The sequence below is a fragment of the Squalius cephalus genome (genome assembly GCF_949319135.1).
Source record: "Squalius cephalus genome assembly, chromosome: 19".
Classification (NCBI taxonomy): domain Eukaryota; kingdom Metazoa; phylum Chordata; class Actinopteri; order Cypriniformes; family Leuciscidae; genus Squalius; species Squalius cephalus.
Window position 1 is genome coordinate 17,601,286 of NC_137140.1, and position 24,338 is coordinate 17,625,623.

The 24,338-nt window shown below is 37.0% G+C and overlaps 3 protein-coding genes across 3 annotated transcripts in view; 2 read left to right on the forward strand and 1 right to left on the reverse strand.

The window, feature by feature from the left end:
- Window positions 1–2,297: 2,297 nt before the first annotated feature.
- LOC307146670 (zinc finger BED domain-containing protein 5-like) lies at window positions 2,298–4,295 on the reverse strand (the record flags this gene model as incomplete). The annotated part of the gene is made up of 1 exon (XM_079850878.1): window positions 2,298–4,295. One exon carries the CDS (start codon window positions 4,293–4,295, stop codon window positions 2,298–2,300), a length of 1,998 nt encoding a protein of 665 aa, XP_079707004.1.
- Window positions 4,296–4,361: 66 nt separating this feature from the next.
- Window positions 4,362–7,492, forward strand: muc13b (mucin 13b, cell surface associated; the record flags this gene model as incomplete). The annotated part of the gene is made up of 8 exons (XM_079850879.1): window positions 4,362–4,365; window positions 4,782–4,898; window positions 5,164–5,270; window positions 5,446–5,504; window positions 6,657–6,694; window positions 6,805–6,892; window positions 6,987–7,182; window positions 7,280–7,492. The coding sequence occupies 8 exons, from the start codon at window positions 4,362–4,364 to the stop codon at window positions 7,418–7,420; spliced, it is 750 nt and encodes a 249-aa protein (XP_079707005.1). The 3' UTR covers window positions 7,421–7,492.
- Window positions 7,493–9,816: 2,324 nt separating this feature from the next.
- The window catches only part of lrp2b (low density lipoprotein receptor-related protein 2b), a gene marked incomplete at its 5' end in the record, with an annotated part of 91,891 nt that continues 77,369 nt past the window's right edge, over window positions 9,817–24,338 (forward strand). Inside the window, 8 exons of the mRNA XM_079850880.1 lie at window positions 9,817–9,883; window positions 11,562–11,672; window positions 11,816–11,938; window positions 12,025–12,141; window positions 13,221–13,331; window positions 13,439–13,552; window positions 13,826–13,942; window positions 14,062–14,205. Coding sequence (XP_079707006.1) covers window positions 9,817–9,883; window positions 11,562–11,672; window positions 11,816–11,938; window positions 12,025–12,141; window positions 13,221–13,331; window positions 13,439–13,552; window positions 13,826–13,942; window positions 14,062–14,205 — 904 coding nt within the window. The remainder of the gene's footprint in view (window positions 9,884–11,561; window positions 11,673–11,815; window positions 11,939–12,024; window positions 12,142–13,220; window positions 13,332–13,438; window positions 13,553–13,825; window positions 13,943–14,061; window positions 14,206–24,338) is intronic.

Below are 24,338 nucleotides of genomic sequence, written 5' to 3' on the forward strand. Positions count from 1 at the left end.
CTCCTGAATATAAGGTGTTTTTCATTTCCAGCCTTCATAAACAATTATATATCACTTATAAATGATTAAATACAAAATTAATAGTAGTTATTACGATTAATGTGGTTTGGAATTGGTATGTGCCTGAAAAAAAAGAAAAGAAAATCAACGAAAATCAACGTACCTAATAATTCTGCACGCACTGTATATTGCATATATTATATATATATATATATATGTGTGTGTGTGTGTGTGTGTGTGTGTGTGTGTGTGTGTGCAAAAAAAACAAACATATTTGTACAGTGGTATAGTAACTGCAATGTATATTACTATAAGGGTGATTCTGGATTGACAAGCTTAATTATGTGTATGGCACAAAGTCTTCCAATTTACCTTGTCATTTTGGTGGCTGTTTTCAGCTAGCTTCAGCACAGAACCTTAATGTTTCTATATTATACCAGTGTTTAACACAGAATTATGTGTCTAATTCAAATGGATCAAGGAAATGTAGAGCAGTTTGTCAGCGCTATGCTTTCACGCTGCTATATGCCTGCTGTGAACTACTCAATCATTTGTTAACTGGATCAACTGATTCATTTAAGACATTGTTACACAATGAACTTGCCAAGGTGACACTATAGGGCAGATGCCTAGATTTTCAGTGAATAATAACCTAAATTTCTGGTCTGTTCATTTAGCTTTGTAAAACTTGGAATATACCACATGGACTACTTCTATGATACTGGTGCTTTGAGCCTCTTTTAAAGCTTGAAAACTTCAGTCCTGTTTGTTGTAATTTGATGGAAAAGAGCAATCAGTGTAATACTTCAGAATTTCTCCTTTTATGTTACGTAAAAAACAAGGGTTCTACGAACTAGGGTGACACAAGGGTGATGCTGAAGATACAACCAAGTCTCCTGGTCTGCAGTCATCAGGTCTAAATAAGGCAGTGTACATTGTAGTTTATGTAGTGAGAAGTGTCATTTTAGAACAGCGGTTCCCAAACTTTTTTTCCTGCGCACCCCCTTCTATGTCCCAACCGGGTTGGCGCACCCCCAATCCCCACTTCAAAAAAAAAAAACGCAACAAAGCTTTGTTTTATCGCCATATAAGGACTCATGTTTAATCATGCGCAAATAACCAGAACACGCATGACAATAACAACATCAACAAAGTTTCAATATAATGCAACAAAGATACGCACAAGCTTCCACTTTTAAGAGGACGAGTGACAGACACAGGCTCAGTAACAGAAAGCACGGTTATTTTCAGCCGCGTAAAAGAAACATTGCAGCAATATTAAATGACCGTGGAGCTAGCATCATCATCATCATCATAATACAACGGTTATGGAAATTAGAACGACAGTACATTGAATTAAATTACAATGTAGTTACTAAAGATCCACAACATTAAAGAGAATAGGCGCCGAAATAGCAAGCGCAAAATGCGGCACTGGCATCTCGAAGCGGCACTTCTGGCGGCATCTCCAGCGGCCATCAGTGCAGCGGCATCTCCAGCGGCCAGCGGCATCTCCCGTAATCACTATTTTTTATTTTATTAACTGCATTTTAACAGTTAACACTTAACAGAGTAGCTACTTAAAAGTTGTTAATAAAGTTTTGAGTTTCTGATTCTCCATTACATCAGAGAAAGCTGCAACTGTTCTGAGTAGCCTGATATTTTGTATTCTTTTGGCTACGGTCCCGCCGTGCGGTGTCGTAGACATGCTAATAATATCTTATTTCGTTATTCAAGATTAGTGAATTCGTGTGACGCGGTCCTCCGGTCCGAAATACGCGTCTACGACACTGCACGGCGGGACCGTAGCCAAAAGAATACACAATATCAGGCTATTCAGAACAACTGCAGCTTTCTCTGGTGTAATGGAGAATAAGAAACTCAAAACTTTATTAACAACTTTTAAGTAGCTACTCTGTTAAGTGTTAAGTTAATAAAATAAAAAATAGTGATTACGCCGCTGGCCGCTGGAAGTGCCGCTTTGAGATGCCAGAGCCGCATTTTGCGCTAGCCCTTACTGGAGAATAGATACAATAATAAAAACGAGGATCAATTTTACGACAATAAAATTAGCCTACACACGATCCACAACATAATTAAGTAACAAAGAGCATAGGCTCAAACATAAAATAAATTAAAAGAGGATCCATCTGGAACTGGAACTGGAAGTGCAGCGCAAAAGTCGCTCAGCCTGCAGAGAGAGAGAGAGAGGTAGGGGGTGGGAGACGGGGAGGAGGATGTATTAGTATTCTCAGTAGGCCTATATGTGTAGCAATAATATGAAATACTTACCCATATTAATGTGACGGGTGGGCTTGCATCTTGGCACAAAGCTCTCCGAAGTTTGGCGCAATGGAAGACAGTTTAAGCCTCAATTCCTTCTCAACAGCATCCAGTCTTTGCCGATGTTTAGTTTTAACTGCTGCCATAGCAGAGAAACCAGCCTCGCAGAGATACGTTGTGGCGAAGGGCATCAAAACTCTCAAGGCTTGCTTTGCCAAGACTGTGTATGATGTCAGTGACTCGGTCCAAAAATCCACAAGTGGCTTTCGTTTGAACTGTAACTGCAGTGCTCCATCAGATGACAGCTCGATCAGCTGCTCCTGCTCGTGAAATGACAGCTGTGGGACGGGCAGGGAAACTTCAAATGGATTGCGAATCCAAGCGCGAGATGTGTCCATAGGTGGGAAGTGTTTCCGTAGCTGCCCGGCGAGTTGGTTGAGGTGTTCAATTATGAGACTTTTTACATGCTCACCCAGGTCCACGTCATTTTCCCCCAAGAACTCGTGAAGCGTAGGGAAACACAGGTGTGTGTTCCCACTCACGCAACTCGCCCAGAACCGTAGCTTCTTTATCATGGCCTCAATCCTGTCTTGGGTGTTGAACACAGTTACACTGACTCCCTGCAGACTTAGATTGAGTTCATTCAGAGCTGAGAAGATGTCCGCTAGATAGGCGAGCCTTTTCAGAAACTCTTCGTCATGCATACTGGAGGCCAAATTAAACGGATTCTCCTCAAAAAACTGCTGCAATTCGTGCCGGAGTTCAAAGAGCCTTGTCAGCACTTTGCCGCGGGACAGCCAACGCACCTCTGTGTGCAGCAGCAGTGATTTGTGTTCGCTGCCCATCTCATTACATAACAGTGTGAATATTCGTGAATTTAGCGGACAAGCTTTAATGAAGTTCACCAGTTTGACTGCGTCGTTCAGCACTGCAAGTAGATCAGCTGGCATGTTTTTGGCTGCGAGGGCCTCTCTGTGAATGCTGCAGTGTACCCAGCTGATGGATGGGCAGACGCTCCTAATATGAGCTATAAGCCCCGTGTGTTTCCCCGTCATTGATTTTGCCCCGTCTGTGCAAATTCCAACACAGCGCTCCCAGTCGATCCCATTGGTCCTCATAAAAACGTCAATTAAATTGAAGATTTCCTGTCCTGTTGTTCGGGTAGCAAGGGGCCGACAGAACAAAAAATCTTCTTGTACCGTTCCTTCAAAAAGGTAACGGACATACAGAAGAAGATTGGCCAGATTTGTAACATCTGTAGACTCGTCTACTTGCAGAGAGTAAAACTCACTTTTCTTCACACGACTGACTAGTGTAGCCAGGATGTCTTCAGACATGGCATCAATGCGGCGCGACACAGTGTTATTGGACACAGGAATCATGTCCATCTTTTTTGCCTCTTTCTCTCCAATCATACACTCCACCATCTCTTTGGCCGCTGGCAAACACACGTCTTCGGCAATTGTGTGCGGCAGCCCCTTTCTCCCTACTCTGTAACTGAGCAGATATGAAGCTCGTAACGCGTCTTTCGTAGACCCAATGCATGAATGAAACTGCTTTTTTTTTTGGCTTTTCTGCAACTCCTCCAACTTTGCTTTAAAAAATGTAAGGGGCTTTTGACTTAAATTGCCATGTTTCGTGTGCAGGTGACGACGGAGATAAGACGGCTTCAGACAGCTGTTCGCTAAAACTTCACTGCACAACACGCACTGAGGCTTCGGGCAATCTGTATCGCCGATCCAAGTGAAGCCCAGACCCAGATAATTGTCATCATATTTCCTTCTTTTTTTCCCCGTCTGGTGTTCACCCTCATCACCTCTTTTTTGCCATCTCATTCCCTCCTCTTCGGTTTCCTCCGGCGCATCTTCCCGCTCATTTTCTTTCGCTATTCTCTCCGTCTCTGTTGCCTCCAAATCCTCACTCTCTCTTTGTCCCTCTTCTCCTTCGTGACTAACAACTTTATCATAAGACGTCTCACTTGACAGTTTCCCTGATTTCAGCCAGTTAAGCATATTGATAAATTATAATATATATATATATATATATATATATATATATATATATATGGAATGAATGAAATGAGTTGGCGCGCATATAGCCTAGCCTGCAGTGCATAAAAGAAGAGCAGTTCGTAGAAGAAGACAGCGGCTGTCTTCTACGTTTCTATCAAAAACTAATAAATTATAGTTTTTTTATTTAAAATAAAAGGAAAGGTCATTTACAAAGGAAATGTTTACTGTTCATGTTTTTTTTATTGTATGGAAAAATCCCACTTAAAAAAAACAGACCGCCATTACATTTTTCCTCTCGCGCACCCCCTGGTGGTAGTTCGCGCACCCCCGGGGGTGCGCGCACCACACTTTGGGAATCCCTGTTTTAGAATATAACTATATAATTTCCAGAATATAATTTACTATAATCTTTAAACTTCTGCTGGTGAAGATTATTTACTAGTTCCTGCAGGTTAAAAATGGCAATTTTTTTTTTTTTTTTTTTAGATGCCTGTGTATCAAGTCCTTGTGTTGGAGACAGTACCTGTGAAAAACGGTTTAATGACTCGTTTGTTTGCATCTGCCGGCCTGGACTGGTTTATCTGACAACAGGGTGTAGTCAAGGTATGCTCAGTTTTGAATCATCAAAAAATAAGTGCAGATGTGTGACACATAAATATGCATAAAACAGCCACCGATCAGCCTGTTGTATAGAAATTAAGATTAATTATGAATCAAACTGCCATCATCTCTGCTTTCCTGTGATCTGAGAATATAACAATACAAGCACAACAACATCAGGAACGACTGAGTATTATACCTTGCTTTTTTACCAATTTATCAATGAATATATTCACTTATGTTATACTCTTTTTTTTAATAATTGCAGCTAAGGTGTTCCCTGGTCGTTTATCTTTGTTCAAGGCATTTCATCAAGACATGAATGACAAAACATCTAAACTGTTTCGAGAGCAAGCAGATGAAATTAAGAAAGCGGTAAGAGACTGAATTTCCTTTTGATTTGAGGAGAGATTTAGTCCTAACCGACACTTTATGGCAGCATCATGTCAGCTTAAAGATTTTCCATTCTTCCTATTGTGTAAAGAATGAGTGATACAAATACAGTAAATGGTTGTAAATAAGTAACAGCTAATTTCAACCCAAAATACAGCTCAGAAACATTCTGAAAAATGAAACAGGCTACATTGATTCCACCGTTTTGAGTCTAAGGTGAGTACCAGTTGTTATAATAGCCTTTCTTTTGAACATTTTTATAATTGTTATTTAACTGAGGCTGAGCTTTTAGTTTTTTAATCATTGTTCAAAGTAGAGGGTTTTAATTTGACCCCTAGATAAAATCTAAAACTTTTAACAGCATTTTGCTTCCCCACAGAAATTATTTCATATAAAATAAGTTTTGTTGCATTTGTTGCATAATTTCATTGTACCCATTCTTTCAGTTCTGGCAGTATAATTGCAGTTGTGCAGAATTTCTATGACTTGTCATCCAATGCCACATCTGACAACGTTCAAAATCAGATTGAAATGAAAATGAAAGACGAAATACAAGAATTTGCTGGATTCGTTCGTATGTTTCTACGGCTTCTTTGAACTGGTTTACCTTCAAGAATATTGAAATGTTTAACCATTTAAAAAATTAGGAATGAAGCATACATTAGTCAATTTCTATAACTCATTTACTCAAATCACAGGGGACAGTCTGTGTAAGCTTGCCATTTGTGACGACTCCACCACAATGTGTAATGAAGAAGGGCTTGGTACTGCAACATGTACTTGCAAAGAAGAGTACATCAGCTCACAATTCACACTCTATTCCTGCGTATGTAAGTATTTTTGTTTCACTGTTATTTGCACAACTTTGAAAGACTGGGTCTGATAATTTTACTATTGTGCTCCCATCTTTTTACAGCTTGTCCGAGTGGGGAAAAAGCAGTGAAAAACAAATGTGAAAAGTATGCACTTGCATAATTTCATTAGAGATTTTCATGATTCTATATGTAAATTTCATTATTATTTCATAAATAATTCTATTAAAGTTTTTCCAGGGTCCACTAAGGACCTCTATAATATAACATACTCATTAGGCTCACTCATGAAAATGTTCAAGCCCTTTGAATTTAAGTGATGGATCTGTAACTGGTTTTATTCAAATCAAATATTATTAATTATGATTTAATCAACCTGAATACATGAGATTACACTAATAAAGGTCATTTTTAAGATCAAACAGAAATAGCTCTGTAAAGAAACAGCTGCTTGTATTTAAATTTTACAGTGCCAAAACATAAATGTAATGTAATATATGTAATTATGGGTGTTATGGTTGCACAGTATCACTGAAAGCTGTTTTGCTTATTTTAGGTGCTCATTTGGCTTTTCTGGATTTAATTGCAATGATTGTAAGTATTCATAATTGCCATCATCAGAATCAAGCTGCATCTTCTCTGGTATGCTCAGTTATTTTGAGGAACATTTATGCATCTCTGTGCTATGAAAATTCTCGTTACAGCATATCTTTTGAGTGTGGTCGTGGTGTCCACTGTATTGGGTGCATTGCTGATCATCTTTATTGTGGCCCTGATAGTTGTAAGCTGCAGGTGAGTGTCAAGGACATATTTTCTGTCTGTTTACACAAACTGTCTATAGATGCAACACGTTAATTTTTGTCTGTGAATCCATTTACGATTGTAGGGATCAAAAGGAAAGCTCTTCACCAAGGGTAGACTTTAGCTCAAACTATGGCAATACGGAATTACACAAACCTACAGCAGTTCCCAGGATCCCTCGGGCCAACCCTGATGCCAGCTGGAAGTCTAACAATCTGGAAATGACCAATAGTGGGAGCAATCAGGCACTGGTGGTCAGAGATCGCCCAGACAGCAAAGAGGTAAGAACGTTTATAACAGTTTGATCTAAGTGATAAATCTCCTTCATTATTAATAATAATCTGTAAGTGTTTATAATCATTATTTGTGTTTTTATAGCACTACTCTGAATACGAGGAGGACGTGAGCTATAGGGGTCAAGTTCCCCCAGCGTACTCCGGTCACGGTGGGAGAGGAGTGGAAAATGGTGTCCAAAACCCATACTTTCGGCAAGATGATGACAGAACGCGCAGATATTAACATCTCTTGATCAGGACAAATCTCTGCAATTGGAGGATTTTCCTTCATCTTCATATAGACTGAATTGTTTTTTTGTTTTTTTTTCTGTGTTGACTAAAATTCAAAGGTTAATGAAATGAAATACAAATACTACAAATAGTTTTTGCATTTTTATATACCCCTTTCTTTAACCACAGGAACATAATTCAGATATCCTTTGTATTTACATTCCATGCTTTTAGCAGCTAACTCGGATGGGTTAAATGCAGAGGACAAATTTCGAGTATGGGTTACTATACTTGGCCTTCACATGTCACTTTCACTTTTTTTTTTTTAAATATATAATAAAAGGTATAATTTTTTATATTTATAACATTAATAAAGAATTTGATTTAAAAATATAAATTTTCAAAGGTATTTGTGTCTTCTTTTTCCATCCATTTTTTTTCTCTATTAGTATATGACATTAAAGTCCTATAATGCCCTTTTCACAAGATGTAAAATAAGTCTCTGTTGTTGTCCCCCAGAGTGTGTATGTGAAGTTTTAGCTCAAAATACCCCACAGATATTTTTATAGCATGTTAAAATTGTCACTTTTTGAGGGTGAACACAGAAGGCGGAGCTTCAAGTGTTAGCAGCTCCGATTACCTCACACAGACACTGAAAATTTCAAAAACTTTTAGCCTTTTATGTTCAAACCAGAGTCTGACAGTGATGGAGAGACTCAAGAAGAAGTGACAACATGTAGAGTGCAACAAGACATTTCTGAATGCAGTTGATGAATTTGTATAGCTGATATGGAGTCAACTATCTTCTAGTCATTGATTAGCATATACTTTCATGACAATCTATAAATCGCGTTCCCGGGGGCGGGGTTTATGTAAATTTTAGGGATATTGATGTCACTAACCCGTGAAGAAGAGCATTGTAGTCCCTATCAGCCATTTGTTGTAGTCCATAAAAAGCGATTTCTGTGAAAGAAAATATCTCCCTTTGCTTTGAACTTTGAGTGTCGTAACTTTGCAGATGTTAAATGCTCGAAAAGCAACATTGCACACTAACTAAATTTTAAAACGTGAAATCATAATCTTCCACCCTTTAAACAGCTCTTAAAATATTAGATTTACAGGGAAACAAAAATAATAATGAGATATTCCTATGAAACTTTGCTCTATTTCTACAAAGCACATATGTGAATTAGACATAGGAACTAGAAATACAAGGATCACTAAAAGCTTGAACAACTTTTGCTTGTTTCTATAGCATTAATATTAAAAATGTTCCTTCCTGCCATAATTTTTGATATTTGATTCTGGAATACATTTCATCAATGTAAATATACTCTTCACAAGTCACTTGTAAGTACACAAGCCTATATTACGCACTGCACTGTCATTTAGTCATTTTTAATTCTATATAAGTTAATGTTAAACTCATCTCATAACTTAGCATCACCCTGTCCTATTTGCAAAAACGCCTCAGAGAAAGTGGGACAGAAGAAAAAAGTTTCTGTTAAAAATAAATTTCATTCTATTTTCTGGCACAATTCACATCATAAATTATGTAACTTATACCCAAACAAGATGTATCTCAGATTTCTGTCATTATTTTTTAGATTTGCATGTGCTTTTCCCATAGATGGTTGTGAACTGATGCCACAATATGTGACATCATCAATTTATAAATCCCAAAAGCTTAAGTGTTTACCTTCCAAAGAAAAATGACATTTAACCATTAAAGGAAGTTCATATAATGACGTTCGAGCTTAATTTTGGACATACTGACTTTATAAGTTGAGAATTCCATTATTATTATTTTTTTGCCCAAGATTAAATACAAATTGTATAATCAAAGAAGTAAATATTATACAAACGTATATCTGCAATATATACACAGTATAGTGGAAAAATAAGTGCTGGAAAAGTGGCCCAAAATAACTTACAGCTATCTTTAAGTTTAAATAAGCATTTTACAGTAACAACAAAATCTAACACAAACCACGAGGATTAGTATAGACAAATAATACAAGATATTACATTTATAAAAAAAAAAAAAAAAAAAAAATAAGTTAACTGTTTGACCTTTTTTATGCTTTTATTGGTTAGGACAGTATATCCTCCTGTTATACAAAAATGACATTGAAGATTTTTTTGCTGATGCTCACATGTTTAACTGGAAAAAGTTAATATTAGATTAAAGTCATACAGAGTCAGGGTCATAAAGGGCTGCACCTTTGTTTCCTTCATCCAGTCTTTGCTTATTTTAAGAGAAAAGCTTATCAAGGACCTTTGTGGTCTGGAGACAAACTCACCTTGGATGGATACTGAGACAGTTACAGAGCTAGACGTGTAGAGTTCTTCTCATTCTATGGCCTGCTATCCTCAACTCTGCAAAAGTTTTGACCAAATAAAACAATAATGGACATATTAGGTCTTTATGTTTTAGCAGTGCTATTTTTAATCCATGGACCATCCATTGTGCAAGGTATGTTTAATACAAAATTGAAATATTGAAATATTTGCTTTAATAATTCTTAATCTGTATTCTGTATATATATATATATATATATATATATATTTGCTGTACAGTATTTGCACTTGAAAATATGAGTGTGTTTGGATGATTTTTTTTTTTCAGTAATCATTTGGTAGAATATATTTAACACTAGAATCTGTAATATCTTATATAAATGATTAGATTTTGATAATTATTCAACAAACAATACAAAGTAGAAGGATGCTGTGAAATCATACAATACTCTCATTTTTTTCATTTTTTTTTTTCAACAATTTGAGCAATGATTCAAGGATTTATTGTCCATTTTGCCATTTTGGAGCACACATTAACTTCATCCAAATGACAAAAAAAAAAGAAAAAAAAAAAAAAGCATTTGGCATTAATCCTGAGTTAAACTGATGAAACCACATTCTTTCAGGGAAAACTACTCTACAAACAATAAGCTAACTTAATTTAAATGCTTAAGGGATCAATGTTTATATATACAAACGTTTATATATATATATATATATATATATATATATATATATATATATATATATATTCAGTTCCAGTGTAGTATATATATATATCTCCACTAAATCTATATTTATATCTAGATCTATATCCAACTATCCAATATGATTTATAATTCAAAGTTAATTGTTGGCCAAAAACAACAACAAAAAAAAAACAAAAAAAAAAAACGTTTTTTTTTTTTTTTTTTTTTTTTTTTTAATGAATGAGTAATTAGGATGACATACCATATTTGAAAAGGTGAGTTTACAAAAAAAAAAAAAAAAAAAAAAATTACTTAATTCCGCAGCCGAGTCGAAATAGTAGCCTAAGCCTACATAGAACAGAGGCTCGAATTGGTGAATATTTTTTGGGAATCTCATTTGAACGGACCGATTCACTAATGACTGTATGGGGGCACGTTTAGGCTGAACCGATTCACTAGAATTAATCTAAATTGCCACACCAACAAATGTGAGACAGTTTAGGTAAGTGCATAATTATATTTTATCCAAAATAAAAACAGAGCTAGCGTTTGTACGCGCTACAACGCTTCTCGTTGGATAAAGTACGTTATACTGGATGATCTACATCTACATTATCATTCTTCTGTTAGGCTCAATGGTTAGGCCACTGAAAAAGTTAGCGCCGTTGCAACTTTTTTTTTTTTTTTTTTTGTAACCCCAACAACAAAATGAGTAGGCTTAGGCTATAGCAAATTTTACAAGACAATCGCATGAGGTTCAGATGTTCTACACGGTAGCTCCTAAATCCATAAACAGAGTTACTCATTGAAAAGTTATTCCTTGCAAAAGTGATTTTTTTCCCCCTAAATTGCCATAAAAACTTAAGTCAGGGTCATGGTCATTAAGATTTCATTTAACACCAACCTGTAGTTTCGCATCTGGCATTTTTCCTGACTCAAGAAATCTATGCTAATATGTAATAGGTTGGACCTGAGCAGTGACGCCCAACTATCAAACCAGCAACAACACTTTTTAAAATTGTATTTATTTAAACGTATTTTAATTTAATTTTTGACTATATGGACACATAGATTGTCATAAGTCCAATTGGCACACGTGCCAAGTGATGTTTTGTCAAATTAGATTGCTGGTCAGAGAAAATTAACCCATACTTCTCTGAGCAGGTCAGTGCACCAGCGGTCAGTTCCAGTGTAGTAATGGTCAATGTATAAATCAAAACTGGAGGTGTGATGGAACAAAGGATTGCACGGACGACTCCGATGAACTGAACTGTCGTGAGTATCGTTGGGTGAACACTGACTTGTTGGATTGACCCATGACAATGTCATGTCAAAGCATTTGCCAAATGCATAAATGTAATGCACTTTATTATTATGCACAGGAAATATTTTCATTCATCTTCTCATTGTATTTTCAGCTATATCAACTTGTAGCTCTGTTGAGTTCAAGTGCCTGACAGGAGGGGAGTGTATTCCTCAAGCGTTTGTATGTGATGGAGAGCCGGACTGCACCGATGGCTCCGATGAGCAAAGAGCCTGCAGTATGTCTACATGTGCCTTAAATAATACAGTTAATTCAGCAATTAAAATGGGAGTATTAACATGACCCTACTGTTTGTTTTCTAAGGTGGGCAGACATGTAGCCCAAACCAGTTCACTTGTCGAGAAGGGCAGTGCATTCCCAAACAATACAGATGTGACCATGTATCAGACTGTGTGGACAACTCGGATGAGAACAACTGCAGTAAGAATGTTTCTTTATATTGTAAAATAAAAAAAAAGTTTTTTTTTTCTTTTCTTTTTTAAACAGGCACCAATTTATCAGTATAGTAATTTTTTTTTAAATCTGTCATCTGTCACATTCAGAATATTTATATACAAAAAAAGTAAATTAAAAATACTAAATTCTATACATAATATAAAATCGAATATATATGGTTCCGCTCAGAATAAGAGGGATCATACAAAATGAATGTTATTTTTTATTTAGTACAGTCCTGAATAAGATGTTTTACATAAAATATGTTTACATAATATAGTCCACAAGACAAAATAATAGCTGAATTTATAAAAAATGACCCTGTTCAAATGTTTACATATGCTTTATGTAAAATATCTTATTCAGGACAGTACTAAATAAATAAAAGACATTTATTTTGAATGATCCCTCTTATTTTGTTAAATTAATTAACATTTTGCAGATTCTGCATGGTGTATGTAAACTTTTGAACACAATATTAGTCCTAAATTAAATAAAATGCAAATATAAAAAATCGAAATGAGGCTCAAACATCTGTTTAGTAATAAATGTGCATGTTTATTTTAGCACTTCCATCATGGAAACAAAATAATGCAGCCTATAAAACATTTAAATAAATATGGTGGCAGTAAGAACATCTCTTTCTACTGTACAATGAAAAGAAATTTGCCATTTACCATTCTTCAGTAGCAGTACAGACTCTTGCTGTTCAATATATAGAAGCTTAAAAATTCTCATAAAGTTAAAAGTATCATTTCAATAAATATAATAATCTAACATATATAACATATACTTGTTAATGATATTATTTGATCCAGAGTGAACTTCAAAAACTAAAATTTATTGCAAACAGGCCTCTGATGAATGTTACAAAGGTCTTTAGCAATGTTATCTTTACAAGACAAAAGGCATATGACCACTTTTAATTGTCCAATACACATTAAATCTCAAGATAAATCAGTTACCATTTTAATATGGTATGCTGGTGGTAGGTAATGAAAAAAAAAATCATCAGATTTTGGAATGCCAATAAAATGCATCACATTTCTTCTTGTTGAATCCAGATTACCCCGCCTGCACAGAGAAGACATGCGCCAACGGTGCATGCTATAACAACACTCAGCACTGTGATGGGACACTAGATTGTCGAGATGGATCAGATGAATCCAACTGCAGTGAGTGAGAGTGTACTATCAATCAAAGATGCCAGTAAAGCATGTTCAGATGAATGTTCAACATTTGACCATTATTCCATATTCTTTGTCTTCCTTCCCTGAAACAGCGAGGCGTTGTCAGTCGCATCAGTTTGAATGTGCCAGTGGATACTGCATCCCGATGACCTTCGTCTGTGATCACTGGGATGACTGTGGCGACAACAGTGATGAGAAAAACTGTGGTGGGTCCCACAATACACCTCACCTATTCTACCAAAGCTACTGGCATTAGAGAACGTTAATGTATCAGGAAGTGAATATGGGAGTTTTTGGTTCTTAATATGTATTGTAATCAGTCAAAATATACATTAGGTCATTAATAAAAGTACCAAAATGTTTTTGGTTTGTGCTAATACCCTGATTTTTGGACATGGTAGTACCATGTACTTTTGACTACCATGTAAGTACCATAGTACATGCCACATAAAGCACTGCTGTGTTGTCTTCTTTGCCAGAGTATCAGACCTGTGCTGGGTCAGAGTTCGCCTGCAGTAATGGGCGCTGTATGCCTCAGCAGTGGGTGTGTGATGGCATCAATGACTGTGGAGACTTTAGCGATGAAAATGGATGTGGTGAGACTGACACCTTCTCTCTCCTGTCATTATGCAACAGATTCAGTCACATCTATTATATAGTAAAAAACATATGATTAATTAGTTAAACCTAAATGCTGAGGATTTCATACCTTCAGACCCAGGTATCCGAGACTGTTACCCTGGTGAATGGCCCTGTCCTGGTTCTTCAATGTGTGTGCCCATAAACAAAGTGTGTGATGAACACCCTGACTGCCCTGGTGGAACAGATGAGAGCAACACTACAGCACATCTGACCTGCGGTAAATACCTAAAAGAGATTAAATGAATTTTTTTTTTTTTACATAATTATTATTATTAATAATAAGTACATTTAATTTAATATAATAGTTAATGTAGTAAGTATACTAATATCAGTGTACTAGTAGTATACTTGTAAGTGTACCATTTCAATACTACTTACTTGGGACACTTTTTAGTATATAAAAGTATACGTTTAAGTGTACGTATACTATAAGTGTAACAGTAGTAAACTTAAAGTGCACAACTAGTTCACAACTACGTTTCTCATTTGTACTGCATCTGTACTAGTGAACTTACAAGTATACTAGTAGTAATTTTTTTTTAGTTTAAGAAAGTACACTTTGAAGTGAATACTACTAGTTTAGTAGTTTTATACCACAAGTATACTTGTAAGTTTTCTGAACACAACATCATACTTAAAGTGCAAAAATAATATATAAATAGTAAACTATATATATACTACAATGTTTTTTTATACTTGAAATATACCTTTAATTGTACTTTAACTCTTTGCATTTTAAAAACATTTTATTACAGCTTCAAGTCAAGTCATCTTCATTTATATAGCGCTTTTAACAATGTAGATTGTTTCAAAGCAGCTTTACAGAGATAAGCGTATAATTTAAGGTAACAGAGATTGTTTTGGCTTTATAGCGGTTATTTAATTATTAATAATAAATAATGATTTAATTATTTTCCAGCTAAAGTTTGTTTTGATTGATTTGCTTCCGTCGCAACGATCTTTTGTTATTAAATTAGGGGCCGCTAAGATGACACCATTCTCTCTACAGACTTTAAACGCGAACCTGTGATAAACGCTGATGGCTTTCAAATGCGCATTAAGAATTGGTTCTATACTTATGTGCGTTTGAATAAATGTGTGCAGGTTTGTAATTCCCTACAAACCAAGCCTAAACAAACTACTGGTCTTTCCTTATAAATTTTGATACAGAATTTTATTTTATTTTGTCACTTCGGCATAGGTACGCGAAATGAATTTTCCCAACAACGCTTTATCTGTAGAGTGGTAAAGGGATCCTCCATAGGGAGAGACTAGTTGGCACTTCAGCACTGCGTTGTCATCGGGTCCAGGCGAAGGTCCTTCGTCAGATCTGGATACAGCCTGGATCCGGCAGGCTGCGGGAAAACCTCGGGATAAACAAAGACACTAAAATTAGCGTAGATGCCATTCTTCTTATGATGTAACGAGTACATCAGGATTTATGGGAAGTGTTCCCGGTTCCGGCTGACCTAATCTATGCAGCCTAACATTAAATTATAGAAGTCTATAATGTATTATGTGAATGCTAGGTCAAAGAGATGTGTCTTTAATCTAGCTTTGAACTGACAGAGTGTGTCTGCTTCCCGGACAATGTTAGGAAAACTGTTCCAAAGTTTTGGTGCTAAATAGGAAAAGGATCTACCGCCGGCAGTCGATTTTGATATTCTAGGTATTATTAACTGGCCTGGAATTTTGAGATCGCAATAGACGTGAAGGACTATATGTTAAGAGCTCGCTCAAGTACTGCGAAGCTAAACCATTTAGTGCTTTGTAAGTAATCAGCAATATTTTAAAATTTATGCGATGTTTAATAGGCAGCCAATGCAATGTTGACAGAACCGGGCTAATATGGTCATACTTCCTGGTTCTGGTAAGAACTCGAGCTGCTGTGTTTTGAACTAGCTGTAGTTTGTTTATTAAGCGTGCGGGGCAACCACCCAGTAGAGCATTACAATAATCTAGCATTGAGGTCATGAACACATGAACTAATTGTTACGCATTTGTCAATGAGAGCATATTGCGTAATTTAGATATATTTTTAAGATGGAAAAATGCGGTTTTACAGATACTAGACTCGTGACTTTCAAATGAAAGATTGGTATCAAAGAGCACACCCAGGTTCCTAACCGACGACGAAGACTTAACAGAGCAGCCATCAAGTGTTAGACAGTATTCTAGATTATTACGTGAGGAAGTTTTTTGTCCAATAATTAGAATTAGAATTTTTTTCAGAATTTAGAAGTAGGAAATTACGAGTCATCCATTTTTTTTATATTAGCTATGCATTCCGTTAATTTTGTGAATTGGTAAGTTTCGTTAGGTTTTGAAGAAATATACAGCTGAGTATCGTCAGCATAACAGTGGAAGCTAATTCCATGTTTCCTAATGATATCTCCTAATGGTAGCATGTACAGAGTGAACAGCAGCGGTCCTAATACTGAGCCTTGTGGTACGCCATACTGAACTTGTGATCGATAAGACATCTCTTCATTTACTGCTACAAACTGATATCGGTCAGATAAGTATGATTTAAACCATGCTAGTGCAATTCCACTAATGCCAACATAATGTTCGAGTCTGTTTAAAAGAATGTTGTGGTCAATGGTGTCAAATGCAGCACTAAGATCGAGTAACACTAATAGAGAGATACAACCACGATCGGATGATAAGAGCAAATCATTTGGGACTCTAACGAGAGCTGTCTCGGTACTATGGTACGGTCTAAATCCTGACTGAAAATCCTCGCAGATATAATTTATTTCAAGAAAGGAACACAGTTGTGAGGATACTGTTTTTTCTAATATCTTTGACAGAAAAGGCAGATTCGAGATCGGCCTGTATTTGACTAATTCTGTAGGGTCAAGTTGCGTTTTTTTAACAAGCGGTTTAATCATAGCCAGCTTAAAGGTTTTTGGTACGTATCCTAGAGACAAAGACAAATTAATGATAGTAAGAAGAGGATCTATGATCTCTGGGAGCATCTCTTTCAGTAGCTTAGTCGGTATAGGGTCTAACATACATGTTGTTGATTTAGATGAATTAACGAGTTTGCAAAATTCTTCCTCTCCTATAGCAATAAATTAATCAAATCTTTCCTCAGGGAGACTAAAATGCACTGCCTGATGCGATACTGTAGTAGACGGTTGCATAGTTATAATTTTGTCCCTGATATTATCAATCTTATAAGTGAAGAAGTTCATAAAGTCATTACTGCTGTGTTGCTTGGAAACTTCTGGGCTTGAAGCTTTCTTTTTAGTTAGTTTAGCCACTGTTTCAAATAAATACCTAGGATTATGTTTATTTTCTTCTAATAGGGTTGAAAAATAAGCAGATCTAGCAGCTTTTTAAAGCCTCTCTGTAAGTAATCGAGCTCTCCTTCCATGAAATCCGAAATACCTCTAGTTTTGTTTTCTTTCAGTTGCGCTCCATTTTTCTGGCTGCTCTCTTAAGGGCCCGAGTGTGCTCGTTGTACAATGGCGTTGGACTATTTTCTTTAACTTCTTTAAGCGCAACGGAGCAACTGTGTCTAAAGTGCTGGAAAAGAGAGAGTTAAAAGTTTCTGTTGCAATATCGAGTTCTTCTAAGCTATCTGGGATGCTGAGATGATGAAACTTGATTAGGAAGATTATTGATAAAGCAATCTTTAGTGGCAGAAGTGATAGGTCTAACATATTTATAACACAGTCGGCTTTGCAGCCTTGGCTAAATGTAATTTACATGAGACTAGATAATGATCTGAGATGTCATCGCTCTGCAGCAGAATTTCAACGGCATCAACATCTATTCCATGTGATAATATTAGATCTAGAGTATGATTACGACAATGAGTAGGTCCTGACACGTTGTCTAACTCCAATTGAGTTTACAATGTCTTTAAATGCCAATCCCAATACATCTTTTTCATTATCTATGTGTATATTAAAATCACCAACAATTAGTACTTTATCTGCAGTCAATATTAATTCTGATAGAAAGTCTGCAAATTCTTTGATAAAATCTTTATGGTACCCTGGTGGCCTGTATACAGTAGCCAGCACAAATCTCAAACGTGATTTATCGTTTATACTATATATTTTTACATTAAGCACCAACACTTCAAAAGAAGTATATTTAAAACTAGATTTCTTAGTGGTTTTGAAAATATTACTATAAATTACAGCAACACCTCCCCCTTTGCGTTTCAGACGAGGTTCATGTTTATAACAGTAATCTTGCGGGGTGGACTCAATTGAAGTAATGTAATCGTTTGGTTTTAGCCAGGTTTCTGTCAAACACAGCACATCCTAGGTTATTATCTGAAATCATATCGTTATCAATGAGTGCTTTTGGAGTAAGCGATCGAATATTCAGCAACCCAAGGTTTAGCATTTGCTCATCTGTATTATAGCTGTTTTTTATTTGTTGAACATCAATTAAATTTTTAACCTTAGATGGGTTTGGACGTTTTTTGGATTTCCAAATTCGGGGAACAGACACGGTCTCTATATGATGATATCTAGGTGAAAGAGGCTCTATGTGATGGGATTTATCTGACCTTGGTGACGTGAGACCGCTAGCAGACAGTCGGTTAAACCAGTCTGTCTGCTTCTTGACCTGGTGCCCAATTTGATCTCTACGACTATGAGCCAAATTACTAGAGAGAAGAGCAGCACCATCCCAGGAGGGATGAATACCATCTCTTTTCAACAAGTCAGGTCTGCCAACAAAAAACTTTTCCAATTGTCTATGAATTCTATATTATTACGCGGACACCAATTAGACAGCCAGCCATTGAGTGAACACAATCTACTAAGTATCTCATCACTCCTGCGAACAGGAAGGGGGCCAGAGCAAATTACAGTGCTTGACATCATACTTGCGAGTTCACACACCTCTTTAATATTAATTTTGGTGATCTCCGGCTGGCGGAGTCGAACATCATTAGTGCCGACGTGAATAACGATCTTAGAGAATTTACGATTAGCATTAGCCAGCACTTTTAAATTTGCTTTGTCAGGCGCTCTGGCTCCCGGCAAACATGTGACTATGGTGGCTGGTGTCTCTATTTTCACGTTCTGTGTAATAGAATCGCCAATTACTAGGGCACAATCAACAGAATTCTCAGTGGGTGTTTCACTGAGTGGGGCAAATCGACTTGTTATGGTAATCGGAACGGAAGAGTGGTTTTTTGATCCGTGACTAGAGCGATCCCTCACTGTCACCCATTAGCCTTGCTGCGCAGGCACTAATTCAGCCGGGACCGAATCATGTAAAGAGTTCACTATGCTAGGCGCATCCAAAATATTATCTAAATCTCTAGCACTCTTACTATCCTCAATTAAAGTTCGGATGTGTGTCTCTAGTTATGAAATCTTCTCCGTCAGCCTAACTGTCTCCTTGCATTTATCACATATAACAGGCTAGCGAATTACGTTAACAGGCTAGCGAATTACTAGCCTGATGTGCTAATAATAACGGAAGCTAGCGATGTCAGGTTAATCTGAGATGTTGGGTAAGCTGTATTTAGTAGTATAAACAACTAGAAAATGACTTCACGCTTGCTTTTTTAATCAACACTTGGATGTGGGTAAGTTTAATTAAAAAAAGGCAAAGTAATAAACAAAAAGCTGAAAAAAAATTGCATTTTTGTCAAAGACTACGTCCAGATCGGGATTTAGAATGATGATCAAAATACTTATGAGTAAGTTATATTGAGTCCATCAAAGCTTCACGGTTCTTGTGTTCGTCATTTCATTCAATAACGTTATGCCTGGTTCAGATTACACGATTTTTTTGTCTGTTACGATAGTCACTGTGTCAGATTACACGATTTTGACTCCTAAAAATCTTGTCATGTCGTGGACAAGAAACATGTCAGACTACACATTGTTTTCCGACCAGTCATCGCGAGCCGTCACTCGCACATACACACTCATTCACTCGCACACACACACACTCACTCACTCACTCACTCACATACACGCACTCTCTCTCTCTCTCTCTCTCTCTCTCTCTCACACACACACACACACACACTCACTCTCGCGCACACACACAGTCACACACACACTCGCTCACTCACTCTCTCCCTCACTCACTCGCCGTCGTCGTGGAGGACCGTTAAAAAATTAAACATGCTAGTCTTTCTGTCATGATGTCGTGAAGCATCGCAGTCTCAGACGCGACGTAGGTTGTCGCCCACTATGACACACTCACCTTATTCCGCCCCGCCCACTTTTAATACTTCGCTCTTCCGCATTTTGTCATCCGACTTCCGCTAAACTGACACGGCACATCCGGTAGCTATTTCAGTAGTTAGAAGATTGTTTATAGTTAGCCAAAACTTTATCAAAATGACAAATAACGTTAATACCGTAAATGTTTTAAATTGGGAGCACGGAGAAAACTTTGTACGACTATCAGTTGGTCTCACATTGTCTCATCCATCGTCATTGTTAACGTGGCCAGAGGTAACGGTAACCTATGGGAATATTTAACTACGTCCTGTCAGGAGTTGATGGAGCAGCAAAGAAAAATTATTTGTAAATAATAAGGAATGAGAATATTTAGGGTTAAGGATAGGAGATTAGGTAATTGGTTAAATATGAACGATTAAATAAGTTGTATAAAATCAGTTGTAATAAGTGTTTGATGTTTTCAGGAAGCTAGAGACACCTTCTACTGACCTTCATGTAGATACATTTCACCATTTAAATTTCATAAGTAATAAACCAAGATGGTATTCATTTGCAAACTTGGCGTGACTTATTCGTTCAAACTAGAAGACTTAATTCATTTAAGTTTTAAGGGGAATCTACAGAGCTCACATTATATTGTTTTATAATAAATGACTGACAGGTCAAATCTGGTCACATTGTAAAGGTTTATAAAAAAAACTTCATAACAGGTAACATCTGGGCACATTGTAAAGGTTTATAAAAATAACTAATAACAGGTAACATCTGGGCACATTGTAAAGGTTTATAAAAATAACTAATCATAGCAGGTAACATCTGGGCACATTGTAAAGGTTTATAAAAATAATATTCATAACAGGTAACATCTGGGCACATTGTAAAGGTTTATAAAAATAACTATTCATAACAGGTAACATCTGGGCACATTGTAAAGGTTTATAAAAATAACTATTCATAACAGGTAACATCTGTTTTACAAGATTCACAAGGAGGACAAGTTTCCCCTTCCTTTCATAGAGGAGATCGGTAATGGTGAAGCCTCTGTCTGCCATTACTTCATCACCTGGACGAAGTTATTAAGTGCACGATATTGAAGAAAAATGCGATATTCGATACGTGATACGATAATGCTTAAAGTATATAAAATTAACTTAAATTAGATTTAAAATTATATAACCTACATATGTGTTTCACATTCTAACAAGAAAACATCCCTTCAACTTGTGATAGTGAACATCAGTGTTTTACTGTATATAAGACATGTTATTTTAACATCAGTGTAAACCACGGGGTTCAGGTTATCCTACATTAGGTCTATTTAACAGAAACTGAATAATCAAATGTAAAAGTAAAACACTACTTAGTTTTTCACTGTATGAATTATATAAACTGATTAAAGCTTATTAAAGCAAAAAAAAAAAAATGCATATTGCGATATATACATTTGCGATATTTTGATATATTGTGCTCTACATGTTGTGTTTGGAAACTGCTCTCTGAAACACTTCTCCTCCATGATGTCAAGCCAGCGCGAAATCACCTTGCTTACAATGGACTGAGAAACACCAAACCTTTCAGCAAGATCACCCTGCAATAAATGAAAGGGTTAGTTCACCCAAAAATGAAAATTATGTCAGTAATTACTCACCCTCATGTTGTTCCAACCCGTAAGACCTTCGTTCATCTTCGGAACACAAATTGAGAAAAAAAAAATAAAAAAAAAATGGAGGAGTGGGACAGCTCTCAGTTTAATCAAAAATATCTTAATTTGTGTTCCGAAGATGAACGAAGGTCTTACGGGGTTGGAACAAAATGAGGGAGAGTAATTACTGACAGAAAATGTTCATTTTTGGGTGAACTAACCCTTTAAGACGCAGCTTCATCAGAGTCATCAGGAGCTGATACCAAGTGTGTAGCTGAAAGCTGTTTGTGTGTGAACTGGTAAGGTGCTCAGCAACTGAGTGGAATGCATCAATGTCGACCCTGTGTAGAGCTGACAAAGGTGGTCGTTTCTCAGCAGAGTTATGTAGTATGGCACTGGCTCAACGCATTGTGTTCCCATTTCAGATGTAGGTGGCTTCAGGTTGAGCTGAGATTGTGAAGCGTAGTTGTGGTCAGAGACAGATGGATCCTCCCATTGTGTTTCTGCATCACAGGTCTGGGGCATGTGGTTGTGATCATCCTCACAGTTGTCCACTGCAACACTGACGTCATCGATGATCTATGGAAATAATATAACCATAAACATTTTTACATTAGTACTTAAAATAGATCATGAGAATTAATTCATTTATGATGGCACTCATACTTAGAACAGTGTGAAAAATAGAGATGCATTAAAAACGAGACAGTATACACACAATCTCCTCTATGTAGGTCAATATCAATATCTGAATAAGAGATGTAGCTAGCTGGCCTCCTTACAGGAATAATGTGAGCTATTGTAAGACTGTAATGTACCATAATATATTGTACTATCGTGAATATTAATTCATTCATTCTTTATTTCAGACCCTTAGGTCCATATCACAAAGTAAACGAAATATAAGAAATATGACATATAGGTGGCCAATGGTAATCATGCAAGATTCGTTGTATTTTGTGAACGGCTCGTTACTAATCTTAAATGTATTCATAGAACGGACTTCATCTAACGTTAGGCTAACAAGCACATAGATAGGTAAGTTAGGAAACAACAGTTAGGTAAGAATGAAGATGAGATGAAACGATCGAATCTTGCGTCCCGACGCCCGTTGTCGTTTGTGAATCCCCACGACACCCTACGTCAAACGGATCGTGCCAAAATCGGGCTAAAATCATGTAATCTGAACCAGGCATTAGACAGTTTTGAATTATATGCTGTTTAAAGCAGCACTCAGTAGCTTCGAGATTTCTTCGCATTCGGGTTCGGACAGCGTGAGGGAGCGCAATAATGACAGCATTTTAGCAGATTTCTTTTGGCCGTAAAGCAATTGTTTACATCGCGAGACCTGATATCACGCGAGACTTCCTGACGCGGCGGGCTCAAAGTTGCAAGTGCGTATTCTCCGCTCACGGGCACCAGGGGGGTGCGAAACGACCACCATTCAACCCGAAATAAGTAATATAACCATTCCAATGACTCCGAAGCTGTTCAGTTAAGGTAAAAAAAGTTACTTAGTTCACCTTTAATGTTTGATGATCGCGCTGTTTTACATCTGCATAAGGAAATCCTCTATCACTTGTTTCTGCTTTTCTTCACCTGTGTTTTGATCCGGGGATTCGGTACTCTTTCAGAAGATGCGTAATCAGTGCCGTCGCAGGTGGGGTGCAAGGCCCTGTGCGAACTTGAAATGCGAGGCCCTGCTCTTTGATATGGATGCTCAATTGCGCATGAATAACAGTCACATGGACGTAGCTGTTTTAGTTCTATTGCACGCATAATCTCGCTGCAATACGTTTTTATCAAGTAGAATAATACAGCATAATTATGCACATAGTCTCAGCTATGACTTTTTGCTATTTATTTGAGAGGGAAAAAAATCAACTGTGCAACAACGAGTGGCTTTACATCAAGTCAGCTCAAGAATTTTCGTGTGAATCATAGACTGTAAAAAAATAGGTGTGAATCTATTTTTTTACAGTCTATGGTGTGAATATATACATAGATCCACCTGCTTCACCAACGTGTATCTTAAAGGAGAACTTGGTAAATTTTTTAACTCAATAAAACTGTCTAGAAATCATTTGGATGGTTAAACAACCTATTCTGGTGATATTGATGACTTTCCCTGCTCCCCCCAGCGTTCCCAGGTGGAAAACCAACCTTGCAACTTGGGGACTGCCGTCCCGGTAAGACAGAAATTGGAAGTCTCGTGAGAAGCGAGAACGAGAACGAGCGCGAGCGCCAAACACGAATTGCTTTACGGCAATTCGACATAAACACACACGCATGTATGATGTATTACCAGATTACCCACCTCGGTAGACATAGCTCCACACGATACAGTTGGCTTGCTCCGATCATAACAAACGCACATGAGCAGCGGTAGAGAAGGGGAGGAGGCTGCCGCAAGTGAGTTTTTTACGTCCGTGTTGTGAAATATACGCCCCCCCACAGCTGTAGGGGGAGCTCGTGGGGAAAACATGCGACAACAAAAGGGAAAATCAGCGAAGAAGTGACTAGAGTTCGCTA